The sequence below is a fragment of the Brienomyrus brachyistius genome, chromosome 2, assembly GCF_023856365.1.
Source record: "Brienomyrus brachyistius isolate T26 chromosome 2, BBRACH_0.4, whole genome shotgun sequence".
NCBI lineage: Eukaryota > Metazoa > Chordata > Actinopteri > Osteoglossiformes > Mormyridae > Brienomyrus > Brienomyrus brachyistius.
Genome location: NC_064534.1, coordinates 22,508,442 through 22,527,224, shown reverse-complemented (window position 1 = coordinate 22,527,224; position 18,783 = coordinate 22,508,442). Strand labels below are relative to the sequence as shown.

Here is an 18,783-nt window from a genome sequence, read left to right as displayed (position 1 = left end):
GCTACGAGCGGCGCGGGTGCAGCCCCCGGTCCAAAACATGGGGATCCCGAACCAGCAGTATCGCCGGCCGGGAAACGGGGATAGATGGAGCGGAAAAGGACTGTGTTGCGGGACCCGGAAGGTCTAGTAAAGAGCAGGAAGTACCGGAGGGTAAAGCCGAGGCCCTCCTGGACCAGCTGTGTGCGATCGCAGCTCCGGTGCTGCTCTGACCCAGCTGAGACACACACCTTCGGTATCATAGCAGCGCATTTTCCTGGACTGTGCCTTTTTTCTGCCCGAAGGAGCGTAACGAGTCCGGGGAAGTTAACCTGAATTGAACCTAAAACCGAAACGTACACCAAATTAGGTAAACTGAATCGGAATTGAACACCGTAAACCCGAAGCGATCCCTGGCTGTATTTATGTGTGTTGAATTAGCGCTTCAATTCAGATGACGGGCTGAACCGACTGGCTCGGTCACTGTGCAGAACCGGGTGAAACGGATGTGAAACCCTGGACTCTGCTCAAACGGAGTTTTGTTTATCTGACCTTACAGACATCGGCAAACGGAGCAGTGAGCCCCGCCGTGTTAAATGTTCAGCAATTAAAATACCATGGAGTTTTACAACTGCAGCTGTTTCTATACGCACAACATCTTCGTGGAGGAATACAAGCTTCACGTCCGGTTTACCTCCAAGGAGCAGTTCCTCAGAGACTATCGGGATGTGAGTGTGCTGCACAGCCCCTAAACTTACTGGCATACGGTGTCACGCACGGGTCCGGGGTAAGTTGCCGAGCCTGTTCATTTACCCTGTCCCTGTTGCTGTCTTCCAGGTGCTGAGGAGTTGTGGCTGTGTGACTGATGGTGATCTCCATGCTGTCCTGCAGAAGGTCTGGCCTGGTTTGCTGTTTACCCCCCCCCCCCCCCCCCCCCCCTTTACATTTTACGATTAGACTTTCCTGAGCTGATTCATCGATCGCTGCCTCTTAGGTTGAATCTGAAGTGGACAGGCGCAGGAACCTGTGTGAGAAATCTGCAGAGAGAACAGTCCTCATAGACAGTGTTTACAGAGCCGTCCATGGAGAGGTGTACTGCTTACAGGTGACATGAGACAACCTGCAGGTGCTCTAAGGAATCTGGGAATGCCCTCTTAACTCTCATACATCGCTCTCTGTTAAGGACTCCTTCCTGGCCCCTGAGTTTCTGCAGCTAGTGAGTTACGCTTGTTCAGAGGGAGCTACCAGCAGGGGCTTGTTGGACCACATGGAGTCACTAGCAGGTGAGTCTATGTGACGCAGCCTTTCTGATTGCCCAGAACACAATGGGACACCTCTTCAGTGTGTACCTTTTCTGTCATTGAGCCCAGAGAGTGTATCGCTTCCCGGTTTTCCGAAAGGAATTCTGCAGGATGCTGATTGAGGAGCTGGAGAATTTTGAACGCTCTGAAGCCCCAAAGGGGAGGCCCAACACTATGAACAATTATGGGGTGAGGATGCGGGTCACCGTGGAAACGGCCCCGTTGACTGTGCCGTGGGACATTATCTCATGGCCGTGTGTATTTTCAGATCCTCTTGAACGAGCTCAGATTTGATGAAGGGTTCATCACCCCCCTCCGTGAACGCTACCTCCAGCCCATCACACAGCTGCTGTATCCCGACTGCGGAGGGCGCTCTCTGGACAGCCACAAGGCTTTTGTAGTGAAGTACGCCATGGGCCAGGATCTGGACCTCAGCTATCACTATGACAACGCTGAGGTGACACTGAACGTATGTCTTGGGAAAGAATTCACCGACGGAAACCTGTATTTTGGGGATATGAGGCAGGTGGGTGATGATCTCTTCCCTTTTCCCAGCAGTCGGGGTTCACGCTGAGAGCTTATCCCCATCACACTTCCCCATCATACCTGCACCTGCTTATTAGATGTAACTTGTACACTAAAACCTATATCGTTACAATGCTGTAAAATAACATTTTCCACAGTATCTGTTGGCCAATTAACTGCAGTTCAGCATTCTGGTGCTGGAAATGATCACGGTGACGTTCCTGTGTGACGAGGGTGCCCCCTGCAGGTCCCTCTGAGTGAGTCGGAGTGCGCAGAGGTGGAGCACCGCGTGGCCAGCGGCCTGCTGCACCGCGGCCAGCAGATGCATGGAGCCTTGCGGATCTCCTCTGGGGAGCGTTGGAACCTCATCGTATGGCTGCGGGCGTCAGAGCAGCGTAACAGACTGTGTCCCATGTGCGACCGGCTTCCCTGCCTCGAGGAGACCCATGGCTTCGGGGACGGCTTCACCCGGGAGCCTCCGGGACCCGACACTCGCACAGCCTCCTGTCTTTTACATTAGCCTGTTATTTTACACCTTTCCTATTCAATGTAGACTCATGCCGCTGGGCCAAGAAAGCGGCATTCTGGGCAATTTGCCGGAAACAAGTCGAATACAGAACTTTGTCAGAGTGCTAGATTAGAGCAGTTCAGCGTTAATGTTACCCATCCAGCTGAAAAATGGTCAGTTTCCAGATGCATGCTGGGAAAGGTGTCATTCTAAATTCCAGGTAACGTAAGCAGCATGTTCACTTTAACCTTCACAAATGTAGAATGGCTAGCTGTATGATTTTTTTAAACTGAGTTCTAGAAACGTGACTACTTAAAGTGGGGAAAAAAGTATTATTTTTTTAAATCAGTGGATTTTATTTGTTAGATATGCTTTATCAAAACATTAAACAGACAAATTTTACCCATACAATGTTTTTATTTGCATCTATCAGGGTGAAGTTCCAGTTCATTTCAGCCCCTAAACAAAACCATCCAGAAGTAGTCAGGCGTAAACTTACAAAACGAAAGTCGGAAAATACGCTGGCTGTTGTTTTACTTCAAGTACAGAATAAGTGGGGACCCAAGTGCGGTGAATATAACCGTGTTTTTAATGGTGTCCCCCAGACATGTTGACAAAACATGTTCATGAAAGCCATATATGCACAAAAGTGTGTTTTCACAGCAATCCCAGGGTAGTGAGTGTTGCAGACCACAGAGCGCCACCCTGTGGTAAACTACTGTCTCTGCAGTGAATGAATGACCAGCTACATGTTTGGAGAAGGATGTGCAACAAATATATACAGATGCTCCCCGGGTTATGAGGATCCATGTTATGATATTTCGACTATGATGGGTATGATTATTAAATAAATTACATTAAATATTCAACACTTTATTATGAAACAGGCTTTGCGTTAACGGTTTTGCCCAACGGTAAGTGTTCTAAGCATGGTTGTTAGGTTAGGCGTGCTGTATTAACATTACATTATTAGTAATGTTAATTACTACATTACTAGTATTACATTAGGTTTATCAGAACGTAGTCCAGTGTCTGTATGATCTAAAAAAGCTTTCTGACTTAGCTGGCTGACAGTTTGGAAGTGGCCAACTGAAAATGACAAGGAAGATGACGACGATGTGGTAGAATGGAAATGGATATGAGACTGATTATTCAGTGCAGCATGTCAGGTCACACTGGTCCTGGTGAGTGTGTGTTCTGAGGGTGGCCTTACAGCGTGGTCTCGCTGCTCATGTCTCTGTGTCGGTGCTCGCTGTCTTCGTAGTCGGACTCCATCTCTATCTTGACCTGCGGCACGGTGCAGCCCCCGCCTTGGGCAAAGGGCCCGGCAGGGGAGGGCGGGCAGGAGATCCTCAGGTGCAAAGTGATGCTGGGAAACAGGAGCGGAAATTTACGCGGAGACTCAGCAGAGGTGGATTGACAGCAAACCAGAGGAGTGCGGGTTTTGGGGGGGAAGAGAGACCATTGGCGCGCTGCTCTATGGGGATTCGATTGAGACCCATATTGGTGAATGAAACACCTCAGTGATTCACTAATGTAGTGGGGGGGGGGGGTAATGTACAGTGGAACAGCACGATACCTGCGGTCCAGGTCGGATGCAGCAGGAGAGCAGTTAGAGTAGGTGTGGTACTTCTCCTGTGCAAAGAAGGGAAGAGGGGATGAGAGGAAAAGGAGAAGAAGGAAATAATGAGTGAAGAAAAACAACATAAGACAGAAGAGGTGCTTTCTGCCCCTTGGGTCATATTTTCAGAAAACTACAGTAAAAAGTACTTAATGGCCACACATCAGAGGTTAAAGCTCACAAGGGAGGAATGAACATGCAGCAGAGACGGCGAGGCAGACATGCCCGCTCACACAATACCAGTCAGAAATGTGGACTTGCCAAGCCGCCTACAAAGGAGAGTGATACAGTGTCACATCACATGATCTGGCCACCTGACCTAATCGCAGTAGAAATGGTTTTGGAGGAGTTTGACCTAAGAGTGAAGGAAAGCGTCCAATGAGTGGGCAGCATATGTGGAAACTCCCCAGGGCAGCTGGAAAATAATAACAGCAGCGATACCTTTATTGATCCCCTGTGGGGAAATTCACTTCTCGCCTACTCCGTCTCGCTCTTCATGACACACAGACACATATGTAGGTGACAGTAGGCTTGGCAGTGAAGGGCAGCCGCCCATGGAGCTGGGGCCCACGAACGTGACTATTCTGCCAAGGCCGGGCTCACACTGAAGACCTTTCGATCACAGGCACAGAGGCTTAGCCCACTGAACACATGCCACCCCCAAAAAATTAAAGAAATTCATTGTCTACTGCTCATACGATAATAAATGTGAAATAAAACTAAAGTGACCTGAAAGAAGGAGCCAAACCTAAGAAGTGGGGGCCGAATGTCTTCAGACAGTCAGCATGGATGGGTGGTGGGACTGCCTTTTTCTGGTTTGTTTTTTAGTTTCAGTTTGTTTCCTTTGAGAGTAAAACCTTCCTCCTAAGGCCATTCACGTCCACATGATGGGACGCGGCCGACCTTCAGGGAAGCGGCCGACCTTCAGGGAAGCGGCCGACCTTCAGGGTAGCAGCCCAGCTGCTCTCTGCATAGCCTGGACACTCCGTGTGGCCATGCCTCTCTCACCTCATCGTCTCCGTCCTCCCCTCCTCTGACTTTCTTCTTGCTCCTCTCGTTCTTCTCATCCACTGCCTTCTTCTCCTTCTCGGGCAGCAAGTCATCCAGCCAGGCCAGGTCGTGCTGAGAAAACACCATGTCCAGCATCTTCCTCACCACCATCAGGCCCAGGATCTGCCGGTCATGGTCAGATGGTCAGATTTCCACGTACGAGCATCAGTGCTGCTGTGAAGCAGGGATAGATGAAACTGAAGTGTTGAGTTTTTCATGTTCATACCATGACTGGGAAGATGATGGCCAGCGCTGTGGACTTCAGAATCCAGAGCACAGACAGACAGATGATTTGCACCAGGGTGAAGAGATGGACTCGGCGCAGGGGGACGTGACGCAGGAACGACAAGTCAGGCTGGTGCTTGGATGGCATCAGGAAGAGCTTAATCCTGTCCCAGAACTATGGAGACAGAAGGGGACACGTTGTGCTCGGGACAGCCCCACATCACACACCTCTAAGCAGTGAATATGTTCTCTGGCACATTCCGCCACCACATTCAGCTTTTGGGTATAAAAGTTGTCTTTTGGGTGGAAATTTACTCCAGACTGAGACAGATGGCCCTTGTATTGTGGATCTAACGTCATTGGGAGAAGTGCAAAGATGGACACACCTGGATGCCACTGAGAGAAGCCACGCCCATGTAGAGGAAGACCCCATAAAGCACAGGCATGGGAATGAACTGCAGAAACATGGGAGATTCCTTCACTATCACACGCTTCCCTTAGTGGGATCAACCGCCTTCACTGATTATTTCACATTTTTTTATTCCTGTCACTCTGTCCTCACCTGCAGTATGGGGGCAAGGAAGATGGAGACTCCAGTCAGGACAAACACCAGGATCCCTGTCACCCTCTGTTCCCTGGATATTCCAAACAAAGTGGGTCAGAAACTCATCTATAATGCCCCCCTTTCCCACACCTGGCCACAGGAGCCCCACACCTGCTCACCGAACTCCCAAGAACTGCGGCTGCTCGCCGGGGGCGCTGCACTCGCTCTCCATCTTGAGCGAGTCGATGTGGGCAATGGAGATGACGGTGGCAGCCACGTACCACGGGAGCCCCATGAGGGAGCAGGCGGCCATGAGGACCCCCACCCAGAAGAGGTCCAAGTGGTATCCGCAGCCTTTCTGCACACAAAGCCAGAGAGATGCTGCACTGTGTGGCAAGTAGAGATTCATTGAGCTTTAAGAGGCACAATTACATATCTGCCACACAACGCCACACAAACAGGTGAGGTCCTCCACCTTTAACTTGTTCTCTTTGCGGTTGATTATGACAGCAGTGATCTGCTGGTCCATGAAGATGAGGATGGTGACCAGAAGAGCAGGGATGAAGCTGGCCAGGTACATCCACCAGGGGTTCTTCCCAAACGGCATCACCATCCAGCCACGATCAGGGCGAGTCGGCTATGGGAACATTGCAAAGAAGCCCGAACATCAACCATGGTTGGCGATGTGTCATTAGATGACCAAGGACCAGCAGACAAAGGACCTTAAACTCCGTCGGAACGATGAGCTTCGGGGTCTTCAGCCCGATGAACATATCAAGTGCCACAAACGTCAGGATTGACAAGAAGATAGCAAAGTCACTGATGAGCTTCCGGAGCTGAAACGATGACAGATTAGAGGGATGCTGAGGGTTAGTATGATGAGGTTAGGCTTAGCACACAGGTACACTATATGGCCAAAAGTATGTGGATACCAGCTTTTGCAGCATCTCATTCAGAAACGCAAGGTATTAAGAAGAAGCTGGTTGACCCATCGTTGCTATAATAGTCTACTTTTCTGGGAAAGTTTTTCAATAGATGTTGGAACATTAATGTGGGATTTGCTGCCATTCAGGTTGGTTATGGATACTGGGTCATTGGGTCCTTTTATGGTAGCTTGTGTGGCTGCCACATCAGAACTTGCTCCCAGATATTTTGACCTTCACGATCACTTGTGGTTGACCAGGATAGCACCAGCAGGTGCTGAAATATGGCAAAATTACTTGGTTTTCTGTGATGGTGGAATATCATTTACCTATTCTCTACAACCACCTATTCTGCTGCTAAATTTTGTTGTAGCTTATTAATACATCCCTGTCAGTATTGGGTTTGGCTTAATTAGGCAATTCCACTAATTAATAGGGGTGTCCACATACTTTTGTCCATGTAGTGCATGAAAGAGTTTAAAAACAGATGTAATCGAGTTATGAGCAGAATTGTTAATTTAGAGTATTGTTAATAAAAGCTGAATGAACATTAGCGTATATTCTATACACAACCTCAGCTGTAAATCATGCTTTGACTGTTAATTGTGCTTAAATTGAATGAGTGGTTTCTCATTTGTATTTTTGATACTGCAGGTGATCATACAGGCCCCATGGAGAAATTAGACGTCAACAGAAAGAATGATAATGACTGACTATGGACTCTCCAATGGTTTATTGAATAATTGTTGACTAATCAGTTAACCTGCTGTTTCATGCATAAATCAGCCACTAATTAAAATTACTCTAGAATTTCACAAGACCTAAGTTTGTACGCTATTTGTATACTAAAACGCAGCCATATTGAGGAGTCAACCACCCTAGTTCCCTGTCAACACTTCTTTCAGTTCAGCTGGCTTACAGTTTGTTTAGCAGGATGTCAGAATCTAAACCTGGTCCTGAGACTTCCAGCTCTCCTCTTTCTAACTCAGACTCTATTATCTTCCTGTCCCCCCTCCTCTGAAATCACCTTTGTGGGGAAGTAACGGCTAAACTTGAACTTCTTGAGTGAGACCGTCATGGAGTAGGTGCCGAAGAAGAGGATGAAGGACATGAGTGCTAGGTCGGGGACGAACGTGCAGGAGTTGCCCATCAGAGAGCCCCCGTACTTCAGACACTCCACCTTACTAAGCTGGCTCCAGTCCAGGGCTGTGACATTGAGCTGGCATCACGCACCAGGGACAGGGTGGCACAATGGTTGAGATGAAGGTTGAAGTTAGTTAGAAGAGGGACCAGTGAGAAAAAGAGAAGGTGAAGGATGGGAGGATAGAGCATAGCTGAGAATGAGGTAGGAAACAATAATCCAGACCCTGAGGTCAACATGTGGAACTTCAAATGGTGTTTTTAGCAAGAGCTGTTCGTCTGCTATACAAGGTGTCACCAATAAATATGGGTAATGATGACATCACACTTCTTTAACCCCCAGAGCCCATACGAAGTTCGCCAGCTGTTTGCATCCGAGTTAGGGAACTGTCGCGAACACAGTACAGGCGGCACTTACCACAGATAGGTCAGTGGTTTTTTCTGGCACTAGCAGAGCTGAGACATTGAAAATGATTGGAACCACTGCAGACACAGGAATGGAGAATGGAGAGGCCAGTATCACAGTGCGTTTCTAAGAAATGCATCGGTATGAATGAATGAAGCTCATTCAGGAATGGATACTCACTTGGACCAGTCAGCAGGCCATTGGTATTTGTCGGGCAAAATCAAACATAATACAAATCAGATACAATAATCAAATAATAGGACACACACTCCCTGAGTTGAATTAATCATGTTCGGGCTTCTAGCCTGGACATCAGACAGGAAGATAAATATAAAGTATGTGTTCTACAGGAAAAAAAAACAGACAGGTTATAGGGCAATATAGGGCGATGCTGGCCAAACCTCCCCACAACCCTGTACCCCTACAACCACATTGTCCTAATCTGCCTGCAGATGTTCTGACCAATCACTTAACACTTGCCACCACCAGACTCAGTTAAATAGGAAGTTGAGCGATGGCCTCACTATCTTCTATCCTAGGCTTTGTCAGATGAGCTCACCTTGGTCAGGGGCCATGCACTCGCACCTGTACATGGTGATGAGATCAGGCTCGAAGCCCATGTTGATGGGGTAGTAGCTGAAAGAGTCCATCATCTTCTTGATGGCATCTGAGATGAAGATGAAGGAGATGAGACTGGAGAACCCTTCCTCTGTGAAGCGGGTGATGTACTTGATGATGTAGCTGGCGTCCGTAGCGACCAGCAGAAAGCACTGGAAACATGAGTGAAGTCCAATCCATAGACGCAGCTCCATGTAGTCAATGCTGTTGCTCCTGAGAGAGGCGAGTGTCATTATGTGGAAAAATAAGTGGAGAATGTGATAGTACGGACAAGATCAGTGTTTCCCAATCCGGTCCTCGGGGACCCAAAGGCAGTCCACATTTTTGCTCCTTCCAAGCTCCCTGCCACACAGTTCACATTTTTGCTCCCTCTGTGGATCCCCGAGGAATGGATTGGGGAAACCCTGGACAAGACTAATAGATTTGGTTTTGACTGTTTCTGCCTGGTTCTGTGATTGTTTTTGTATAGTTGCAGATTTCAGTGTGGCTAAGATCCCCTGTCCTGAGAACTCACTTGCTGAAATCGAAGAGGAGCTTCTCAAAGATCAGAATGGGCCCTGTGGAGCTGAGGATGATGAGTGACTGCCCTCCAAAGAGGCAGAACACGGTACCTGCCAGGGATGTGCCAAGGAAGCTCTCCATCACTCCCTGAGAGGGAAAACCAGACAGGGAAAATGAAAATGTCCTACTTTAGAATATCACATTCTTCCATACACAATCGAGGCTTGATAATTCTATTCCTGATAATGCCATCATGTTGAATCCATGTTTCCCTGTCATGCCTGTTCGAAGTTAGTACCATTGGACCGGAGTGGACCAACCTGGTAGTTGTCAGTGGCATCACCTAGCAGCCCACCGAAGGTGATGGCATTGGTGATGCAGCCCAAGTAGATGAAGAGCACAGCAGAGATGGACTGGATGTGAAAGCCCTCATAGAAGTCGCTGGGAAGCCAGGGCAGTTTTCGCTTGATATCCAGGAGCAGGCCACCACAGAACCTGAAACACAGAGCATTGCGCATCAAGTGACAAGGTGTCCTCTCTCTGTATCTTACATCACTTCCTGAAAAGGGGTGTGGCCTTTTGTGATGCTGCAACAGAATCTGTCTCCACATTTAGCCCCAGGTACAGTTGAGCTCCCACCTTCCAGTGAACACCAGCTCCTCTCCTACTTCATGTGCAGTAGGCATCTCCTCATCCTCACTCATGCCCCCGCTTCCTCCTGCAGTCCCGTTAATCTGCCCCAGCTCATTTAAGGAGTAGACAGACTTCCTGCAGAACAGGGGTTGAAGACGACTAATTGTAGCAGCGGAGAAAGTGATTCTGATCTTCACAGTCAGTCCTTTGATGAGCTGACATTCCTTCATACCTCTTTTCTGCAGAAGGTACCTTCTTAGGGGGTTCAATGCGGATTTTGGGGTCCCACTCTCCTGGTGGAAGCACGATAACCTCATCGAGGAACTCATCAATGCCGGCGATAAGGTCCTCCCGGTCCCTGGCCTTGTAGGCCACGCTGCTGAAAAGCTGAGGCAGGAGACCATTAAGCAACACAGTGAGATTAAACACGAGGTCCACAGAGGTCCACAAGAGCAACTCACGTCATCCACCATGAGAGTGGCAATGGCACGGCCGATTTCATTGTAGGACTTAGATTTGCCAGGAGGACCCAGCAGGATAAATAGGAACCTGCAGCGAACAGAGTTCAGGGATGATGAAACCTGTATGAAAAGTGCCACACGGGCAGGAAAACATGCCTCACCTAGTTGGCACGGGGACCTCAGTCAAACCTCCCAGTGTGGTGGCCTGAGCCAGACGCACAAAGGCAACAAAGGGCTTCTCCAGGAAGTCCACCTCCCCCACCAGGATGTTGGAAGCCTCTGCATCTCGAGGAATCTTCTTCATGAACTTGTTCTTCAGCTGGTGAGGCGGAGGCAGGGAAAGGTGGAGAGAAGGTGAGGAAAGGATTCTGTACATCTGCCTTTCCCATTTCCGCTGCCTTTAGCTAGAAAGAGCCCAACCAATAAACCGAATTAACGATAGGAAAGCATGTTTACACAGATGTTTAAAGGCACAAAACGTAATAACCGAGGTCAATGTTCTTCAAATTATGTACACAATGGAAACAGCAAATTGCCTATGAGCTATTTTAATAGAGGACAGAGAGGAGCAGGCATGAAGAGGAAATCATATGGCCTGCAGTCTGATTCCCATCCCCCGCTGCCTCATGTCCACATGCATCTCCACGTATGCCAGCCACGGAGGGCTGCCTTCGGCAATCTGAGAACCGCACAGAGCTACACTAACAGTCTCACTTTGTGTCGCAAGTCGCAGAATTCATTAAAGAAGCTCATCTTGATTTGATTCTGCTGATCAGTTTTAAATTGGTCACTTTGTCAGTTGGCTCACAAAGCAGCTAATCTGTTCAAGGACCACATTTTAGTCACCCTCATATCTTCCCTCTACATCCTTCTGAATTCTTTTGAGAAACACAGAATGTTGTGGCGCTGAGCACATTGGCAGGTGGGTAAAGGCAGTGGTGAGGGCTGGACCCCTCAGAGGCAGTGTCTGAGTATATCCAGGCACTGGATATGACATTATCCAGGCACTGTTGGGTGTAAACCAACCAGAACCAGGAACAAATGGGCTAAAGCAGTAATCCAGAGCCTCCCCACTCCCATGATGACCTAAAGGCTCATTGGTTAGTCAGACACCAATAGGTAGAGTGTGTATGTCCCTGCGTCTGGCCTGGGCCGACTTACCTGGTCTGTGCTAGGCGTGTCTGAGATGTCATTCATGCTGCGACTCTGAGTGTGTCCTGAAACACAATAACATGGCTGCCTACTGGGTTCATGCCGGGAACCACACTAAGCTTTCAAAGGAGAAAAGCTGGTCAGATGTCAGATTGAGTAAAAGCAAGGTGAACAAACCTTTACTATCTAACAGAAGAAGGTACATGAGGTGTTACCCATCCCTTAACTGTTTGAAGTGAATCAGAGGAGATGAGGTGGAGAGGGACGTGACAGAGGGACACTCACGCAGACGGCCGTAGCTCCCTGTCTGTTTCAGTTGCAGATCCTCCGTAGAGCAAGTGAAGCCTGGACCTGCACCGGGGCTTCGACTTGGACTGCGGCCTTCGCCAGCGCAGTGCATGATGGGAACAGGAAGTTAGAATGCAGAACGATCATGTGACACAGCTCACAGGTATCTGCCGACCCAATAACTATTAACACTTGAGCCAATTGGGGCAGCAGTGAGTAGCGGGCAGCAGCTCACCAGTGGAGCTCGTCTTCCCGATGTCGGCCAGCGAGCGGTGAATGGGCTTTTTGGTCTGATGCCGGTGCCTCCTCAGCAGGACGAAGGCGATCCTGTCCTTCAGCTCGGCCCCTAGCAGACCCTCCTCTATCTGCCGCTCGATAATGTCATCTGTATGACACACCGGGAGTGAATAGGTCCGTGCGATCGCGTGACAGTCACAGGGCCCCAGCAGAAAGCATAGAACCACCACGCATTCTCTCTCCCTCCCACTGACCCAAAACCACATAGGCAAGACCCACCTACGATCTGGGGCAGGCAGTAGCCCTCAAGGTTGAGCAAGACGGTGCCGGTCTGCAGACTGGTTCGCAGCTCAAACAGGCTGTGCAGGGACAGTGTGGACACGTGTGGCTTGCTCCACCGCTCCCCACCTTCTTCCACCTTCTCTTCAAACTTCACCCACCTGTGAAAAGACAAAGGAGGCCAGGGAGATAGATGGCAGAGAGCAGAGGACAGGAGGGCACTGCAGACCATCTGCCTGTGTGTGCATGCGTGCGTGTGTGTGTACCTGGCAGACTCCTTCCACTCCAGCTCACCACCCTCATGCTGAAGTGTGTCCATCTCAGTGAAGAGTGTGGGTGTGGGAAGATCATCGTCATCGCCCAGGATGTAGCGTAGGTGCTCTGCTGCTGGAGACACTGGCAGAGAGATAAGGGTCTGGGGCTTCAGTCTTGTGCGAGCTCTCAGGAGGCTCTCTAGCCTCAGCATGTACTTCTCCTCTGGTATGGACTCCAGAACTTCACAATGTGCACCTACGCTCGTACCTTCTGATATGGAGTCTTGAAGCCCACAACTTGCATTCCCCTTAATCAGAGCCAAATCTGTGCGTGAAGGCATACAGGGTGACTCACTGGTCCTGTTGACCTCCACAGACAGGCTCTCATGTCCATGTGGATCCAGACCCCCTTCCTCCACGGCAAATCTCCTCTGCTCCTCTTGGGCATGGTGCTTGTGTTTGCGTAGTTGATCTCGTCTCTCTTGGTCGTTGTGGTTGTGGTCCTCGTAGTCTCGGCTGGATGCAGAGCGCCGGCGTCTCCGTTGACGCCTGGTCCCCCGCGGCGCAGGAACGCCGATGTAGATGGACTGATGATCTTTGGAATAAAACATGCTGATCACCTCTCTCCCCCAGAAGTGTTTCAGTCTCTCACAGACATTGAAAAACAGGCTCCAGCATTACAGTAAAGCAGGTCCAGGAGAGTATGACTGGGGTGAAGGAAGTGTGATTTGGGTAGGAAAGCTATAGGAGAAACCTGCTAAAGACTGAAGGTCACCTTCCAGAGCTACATGGTGGTGCAAGACACAAGGCGAGGGTTACAGAGGACAGTGAAAGACAGATAAGCCACTGATATCGCGAAAGACTTGCTGCTCTGTACAACATGAAAGTATAACATGAATTACACATTATATGATATTATTGGAAATTATAGGATATAATGGGATAATTAAGAGGATGATATGATATTAATAGGCTGATTAATAAGATAATAGGATATTGCAGTGCCAAGAGGGTGTGAAGTTAGTTAGCTCACAGGATTTCACTCAGAACAGAACCTGTTACTAATGCTGAATATTCGTGAGGCAGTAAAAGTCAATGAGTCACTGTTTACTCAATGAATATATCAACATACAGTACTGATACTGTTAAGTGCTGCTAACACATGTATGCTTATGGCCTGTTTACCTCTCCTTCCCAAATCCCTTTTCATTTACTCACCCTCATCATCCTCATAGCAGTGGTGTCCACTGCCCACTCCCTGGTCCACCAGCAGCTCGCGGTCCATTGTGGGGGTCGTGGGGACACTGAACGGGCTGATGGAGATGAATAGCAAGTAAGTTCATTCATTTACGGCTGGTTTACTTTCATTTGCTTTCTCAGCAGCTGGACTCACAAAGTCACAACTGCAAAGTCATACATGTGATCATAGCTTCCTGTGTGGCCTGAGTGGGTCAGGGAGCAGAGAGACCTGCCAGACAGCACAGCATAGCAGATGCCATTGGCTCACGTTGGTTCGGGGAAGAAGAGAACAGCCACCACAACTGGAGCGGACACAACAGTGACGCCACAAGCTGCGTATTGACGTGGATCACTTCCATCAATCAATAGCAAGATAATTAGATTGGAGGACAGAGTCAAGGTAAAGCTGCAAACTCCAACCAGCACCATCCTACCCTTAACCAACACCAAGCTACCCTTAACCAGCACCACCATAACCCTAATCAGCACCATCCTACCCTTAACCAGCACCAAGCTACCCTTAACCAGCACCACCCTAACCCTAATCAGCACCATCCTACCCTTAACCAGCACCAAGCTACCCTTAACCAGCACCATCCTAACCCTAATCAGCAAAAATCCTACCCTTAACCAGCACCACCCTAACCCTAATCAGCACCATCCTACCCTTAACCAGCACCAAGCTACCCTTAACCAGCACCATCCTAACCCTAATCAGTACCATGCTACCCTTAACCAGCACCACTCTAACCCTAATCAGCACCATCCTACCCTTAACCAGCACCAAGCTACCCTTAACCAGCACCATCCTAACCCTAATCAGTACCCTGCTACCCTTAACCAGCACCACTGTAACCCTAATCAGCACCATCTTACCCTTTACTGGCACCGCCCTTCTGCTACTCAGCACCATCCTATCCATAACCAGCACTACTCTACTCCTTACCTGCACCACCCTACCCATAGCCCACGTCAGAGTACAGCACACTAACTTCTTTAACCACCAGATTAGCTGACCATTTGAAACCCTGAGAGAAGGTCATTCAGCTCTCGGTTTCCCTGGGATGGCACTGTGGAATCCTCGTCCCCGTACTAGTGTGTGACACCATGGTAACATGCAGTCAGGGAACATGGCCATAATGGGGCAGCTGCTGAGCTGTGACTCGCCGGCATGTTTCCTCTGGGGGCCACAGCTGTCACACTGATGCCCTTCACAGGCAATGATCAGGCGGTGAGGAGCCGCAGGCCAGCGGGGGCGAGCAGCGGATCGATGGGCTGCAGAGGGTAACGCACCACGGCTGACTGATTTAACTAACCCTGACCAAAGCACACACACAAAGACAAGAATGAGCACGGAAGCGGCGAGAAAGGCAGCTTTCCTGTTCCTCATCTGAAAATACGCACATGCACATGCACTCACATGGAGGAGTAATGCTGCCAAATGTATGCAAACACATACAAAACACACACACACACACACACACACACACACACACACACACGCACGCACACGCACGCACGGACACAAAAACACACACAGATTTACAGGTTTAATTCCTGCATCGCTCAGACCATTTTCGTTCTCATAGTAAATGGTTAAACTAACAACAGTAACTGGTACCTGACGAGGGTCTGTATGAGTTTTTTCAGTGAGAATATGAACAAATTAGCACAGTGTACAGTCACAGTATTCATTTCTGAAAAATAACTCTAGCGAGGTAAAGCAGCATGTGGACAAACTTCCCTGTTCTGCATTAAAAGATCCTTTAGATGTCCTGCATTCCACAATATTCTGCTATATACTGAGGTATGTCATGTCAAAGTTGTCTCCTTGTAAAACTGTCACATGTATAAGTCCTACACTGTCCTTCAGGGTGAGGAGTCAGCTAACGTGTTCAGCCCCAAGCCACAGTAGACGAGTCTGCATAAGACACAGCTGTTAGCCCACAAATCCTTTCCAGTGACCTTGTCTAACGTTCACGACAGGTGTCCAGCACTCCAGCACCTAGGGATGGAGGTTCCTTACCTCCTCAAAGATCTGCGAAGGTTCAGGCATGCAGGAGCCGACACGGCAAAACCATCGACTGGGACCAGGGGGTGGGCGAGTCCGGTCAGTGAGCCCACGGGCCACCCCCAGCCCTCGTCCCTCTGTGCTCAGTGTTGGCAGATGCTCTTACTACAAGAAAGTATGACCATAGAGCCAGACCCTCTCCCATTTATCTGAGGGTTTCTGCAGACTTTCGCCTGTCAGCTCACCGAACCACAAGCTATAATCTATGCTGACACATAATCACAGAAATCTCACATCCCAGCACGCCCATGTAAAATCCAGAAGATATCGAGCTGCCATGACACCTTTTAGGTTAAAGACTGACCAATGAAATACAGGGCAGCTCCAGATATATATTGGGAGGGTTGGGCTTTGTGAGAATGAATGAACGACAACCTTGATTAGATGGAGCAGGTCAATCGGTAGTTAAAATTGATGGTGGGATCAAAATAGATCAACACAGCAAAGAAGCAAACAGAGCAGTATTGACAGCTCAGTCCTGGTCTGAGTGTCGGGAGAGGAGCCAGCTGGCTCTGTTGTGCTTATTTTTCAGGTACTGCAGTGTTTATGTGTCAGACGTGTGACATATTTAATCCAGTTAAATGTTTTCTGTTATGCAGCAGGCCTAAGAAGTAGCTACCATGCCCTACCTGTTAATTAATAGAACATTCTCCTTTTCAGGCTCTAAGTGGACATGATTGTATTGATCCTGTGCTTTGACTGATTCTACTTTGATTTTCCTAGATGGTTCAGGCAGTCTGATTAGCTCCCCCTAGAGGCAGGCAGGGAAACATACCGCACAGTATATGCGAGGAGTATATGCTCTCAGTGCTGTCTAGCTGGGTGATCACCGGTCAGAGGCGACGTCCTGCATCCATCAGTGACGATTGCACATGGCACACATGACAAAGGCTTAAAAATAACTACAAAAGGACTGACGTTTTTGCAGACTCGAGCACCTGCAGTCTGACTGATTGCTTACTCTGTTTTACAGTGTGTGATTCCGGAATGACCTTCCCATCACCGCCCCGCTCAGTAAATAAATGGGCATTTCAGATGTATTAATGAACAAGCATCAGACCACATAAATCCTCCCTCTGGTCATGAAACATCTCGATGTTGTTTCCATTTGTAACAAACATCCTTCACTAATCAAAAACCTAATTGAATTTCCATGACATAATTAATGACAAACAATGCTTATCTTTAATGTATTGTTTTGTCAAATTAGGGTGATAAACGGTGGATGTAAAACGATAAAACCTGTTGTTTCATCCAAACACAGAGTTGCACACTGTGATCTCCAACGATTAGCCTCAGTAGATGTGATGTCTGATGGCTGCTGTAGATTGGTAGATGTGATGTCTGATGGCTGCTGAAGATTGGTAGATGTGATGTCTGATGGCTGCTGAAGATTGGTAGATGTGATGTCTGATGGCTGCTGAAGATTGGTAGATGTGATGTCTGCTGTAGATTGGTAGATGATATCTGCAGATGGCTCTTCTTGTCCCTCAGCTGATATACCCTGAAGGTCCCTGGGGCACCCAACACAGCTACACCCTACCCTGCCTTCCTTTGGCAGTGAGGTGCTGCCGCATCCCTGCCTGGGATAGGTTCCAGGCCCCCTCACAACTCTGAACAGTTGGAAGATGGATAGATGAATGACTCATCTCAAAAATGCTCCTGGAGATGAAACACATAAGTAACCATATAATAGTGCAGAAATTTGGAAAGAAAATTATGCAACTTTATTTAATAATTGCATAGCTCTGCCACCCCTGCCTGGATGAGAGGAACAGAAAACAGGGATGGGTGAGTGAAGCAGCGTTATACCACACTTCTCCATTAGATGACCTCGGTGAGCCATCATAAATCACCCTCATTTAGCTAGTTGAATACATCAGTCCGTCTTTCTTAACTGCTTTGCAGTGAGCCTGGAGCCTGTCCCAGGAAGCACAGGGTACGTCCTGAATGGTGTGCCAGTCCATCTCAGGGCACACACATTCCCACAGGGTGGAACTGGGAATCGAGTCCCCACCTTTGAGAGGCAAGAGCACAACTGCCCATTGAACTCCGTCACCTGCTTGTAAGTGCACAGACGTCCTCCAGCAGGTCACTACATTAAAATTCATTATAAAATAACTGCAACAAAGAGAATATTTAAAAATGCATAATGAATATTTTACAGCGAGCGGGCAGCGAGCTGCCTCCCTTGACACCCCACAGTTCCACACCCCCCATGGTCTGTTCTGATCCTTTTGCTTTTCTCTGGGTTCTGATGGGTTTCTCTAGCCTTACGCCCCATATTTGCCTACTTTAAATTAAGGGTTAATTAGCCATAAAATATAGAAAATTAAGGGCAAGAACATTTGCTCATGATGTCTTGTTCTGTAAAATATAAATGATGAAACACATAAATTATCCCTATCTGTAAATAATTAAAATTATAATTTTAAGATATGGAATTATCTTATTACTAAGAGGACTGTAATTTAATTGTATCGTGACCCGTAGATAACGGTTGCTTGTTGGTTGTGATTTTCAGTTCTGTTCTTTCAGTCCTTCTCGACAGTAATATATGCATCAATGTGCATCTTACCTGCCTTTCCGGGAGCTGTGTGTGCCCCCCCCCCCCCCCCCAGTCTACGTAGCCCGCAGTTCTTTAAACCATTCCTGTCCTCATTTTCGCTCCCATTTCTGAAAGCAGAAATGCATTTAAGGGCCATTCTCTTCTGAAATGGACACTGTTTTTGAAATAAGCAGAAATTGTATGAAATGAGATGATTACTTACACGAGCGGAGCTGTAATTTTCGTCCCGTGACACTCATGACAGGCTGGAGATTCTTCACTG

General features: G+C 48.4%; 2 protein-coding genes across 4 annotated transcripts; one reads left to right on the top strand and one right to left on the bottom strand.

The window, feature by feature from the left end:
* Positions 1 to 566: 566 nt before the first annotated feature.
* On the top strand, positions 567 to 2,942 carry ogfod2 (2-oxoglutarate and iron-dependent oxygenase domain containing 2). Of its 3 annotated transcripts, XM_048993030.1 has the most exons (7): positions 567 to 704; positions 814 to 870; positions 971 to 1,081; positions 1,160 to 1,259; positions 1,342 to 1,466; positions 1,546 to 1,803; positions 2,050 to 2,942. In XM_048993030.1, exons 1-7 carry the CDS (start codon positions 594 to 596, stop codon positions 2,320 to 2,322), a joined length of 1,035 nt encoding a protein of 344 aa, XP_048848987.1. In that variant the 5' UTR covers positions 567 to 593; the 3' UTR covers positions 2,323 to 2,942. The 3 variants fall into 3 exon arrangements, with proteins under 3 accessions (XP_048848987.1, XP_048848997.1, XP_048849008.1); XM_048993040.1 differs by lacking the exon at positions 567 to 704 and having other exon boundaries at positions 833 to 870; positions 971 to 1,259; positions 1,347 to 1,466; XM_048993051.1 differs by lacking the exons at positions 567 to 704; positions 814 to 870 and having other exon boundaries at positions 1,060 to 1,081; positions 1,347 to 1,466.
* On the bottom strand, positions 2,942 to 14,149 carry slc4a5a (solute carrier family 4 member 5a). The gene is made up of 25 exons (XM_048993067.1): positions 13,861 to 14,149; positions 12,998 to 13,237; positions 12,655 to 12,784; positions 12,389 to 12,549; positions 12,108 to 12,257; positions 11,870 to 11,965; positions 11,594 to 11,649; positions 10,594 to 10,751; positions 10,433 to 10,520; positions 10,204 to 10,358; positions 9,978 to 10,106; positions 9,659 to 9,833; positions 9,352 to 9,485; positions 8,779 to 9,050; positions 8,232 to 8,269; positions 7,701 to 7,892; positions 6,473 to 6,586; positions 6,226 to 6,387; positions 5,930 to 6,108; positions 5,769 to 5,841; positions 5,593 to 5,661; positions 5,208 to 5,381; positions 4,940 to 5,104; positions 3,890 to 3,945; positions 2,942 to 3,679 (listed from the first exon to the last, which is right to left on the bottom strand). The coding sequence occupies exons 1-25, from the start codon at positions 13,925 to 13,927 to the stop codon at positions 3,520 to 3,522; spliced, it is 3,393 nt and encodes a 1,130-aa protein (XP_048849024.1). The 5' UTR covers positions 13,928 to 14,149; the 3' UTR covers positions 2,942 to 3,519.
* Between the last annotated feature and the right edge of the window lie 4,634 nt (positions 14,150 to 18,783).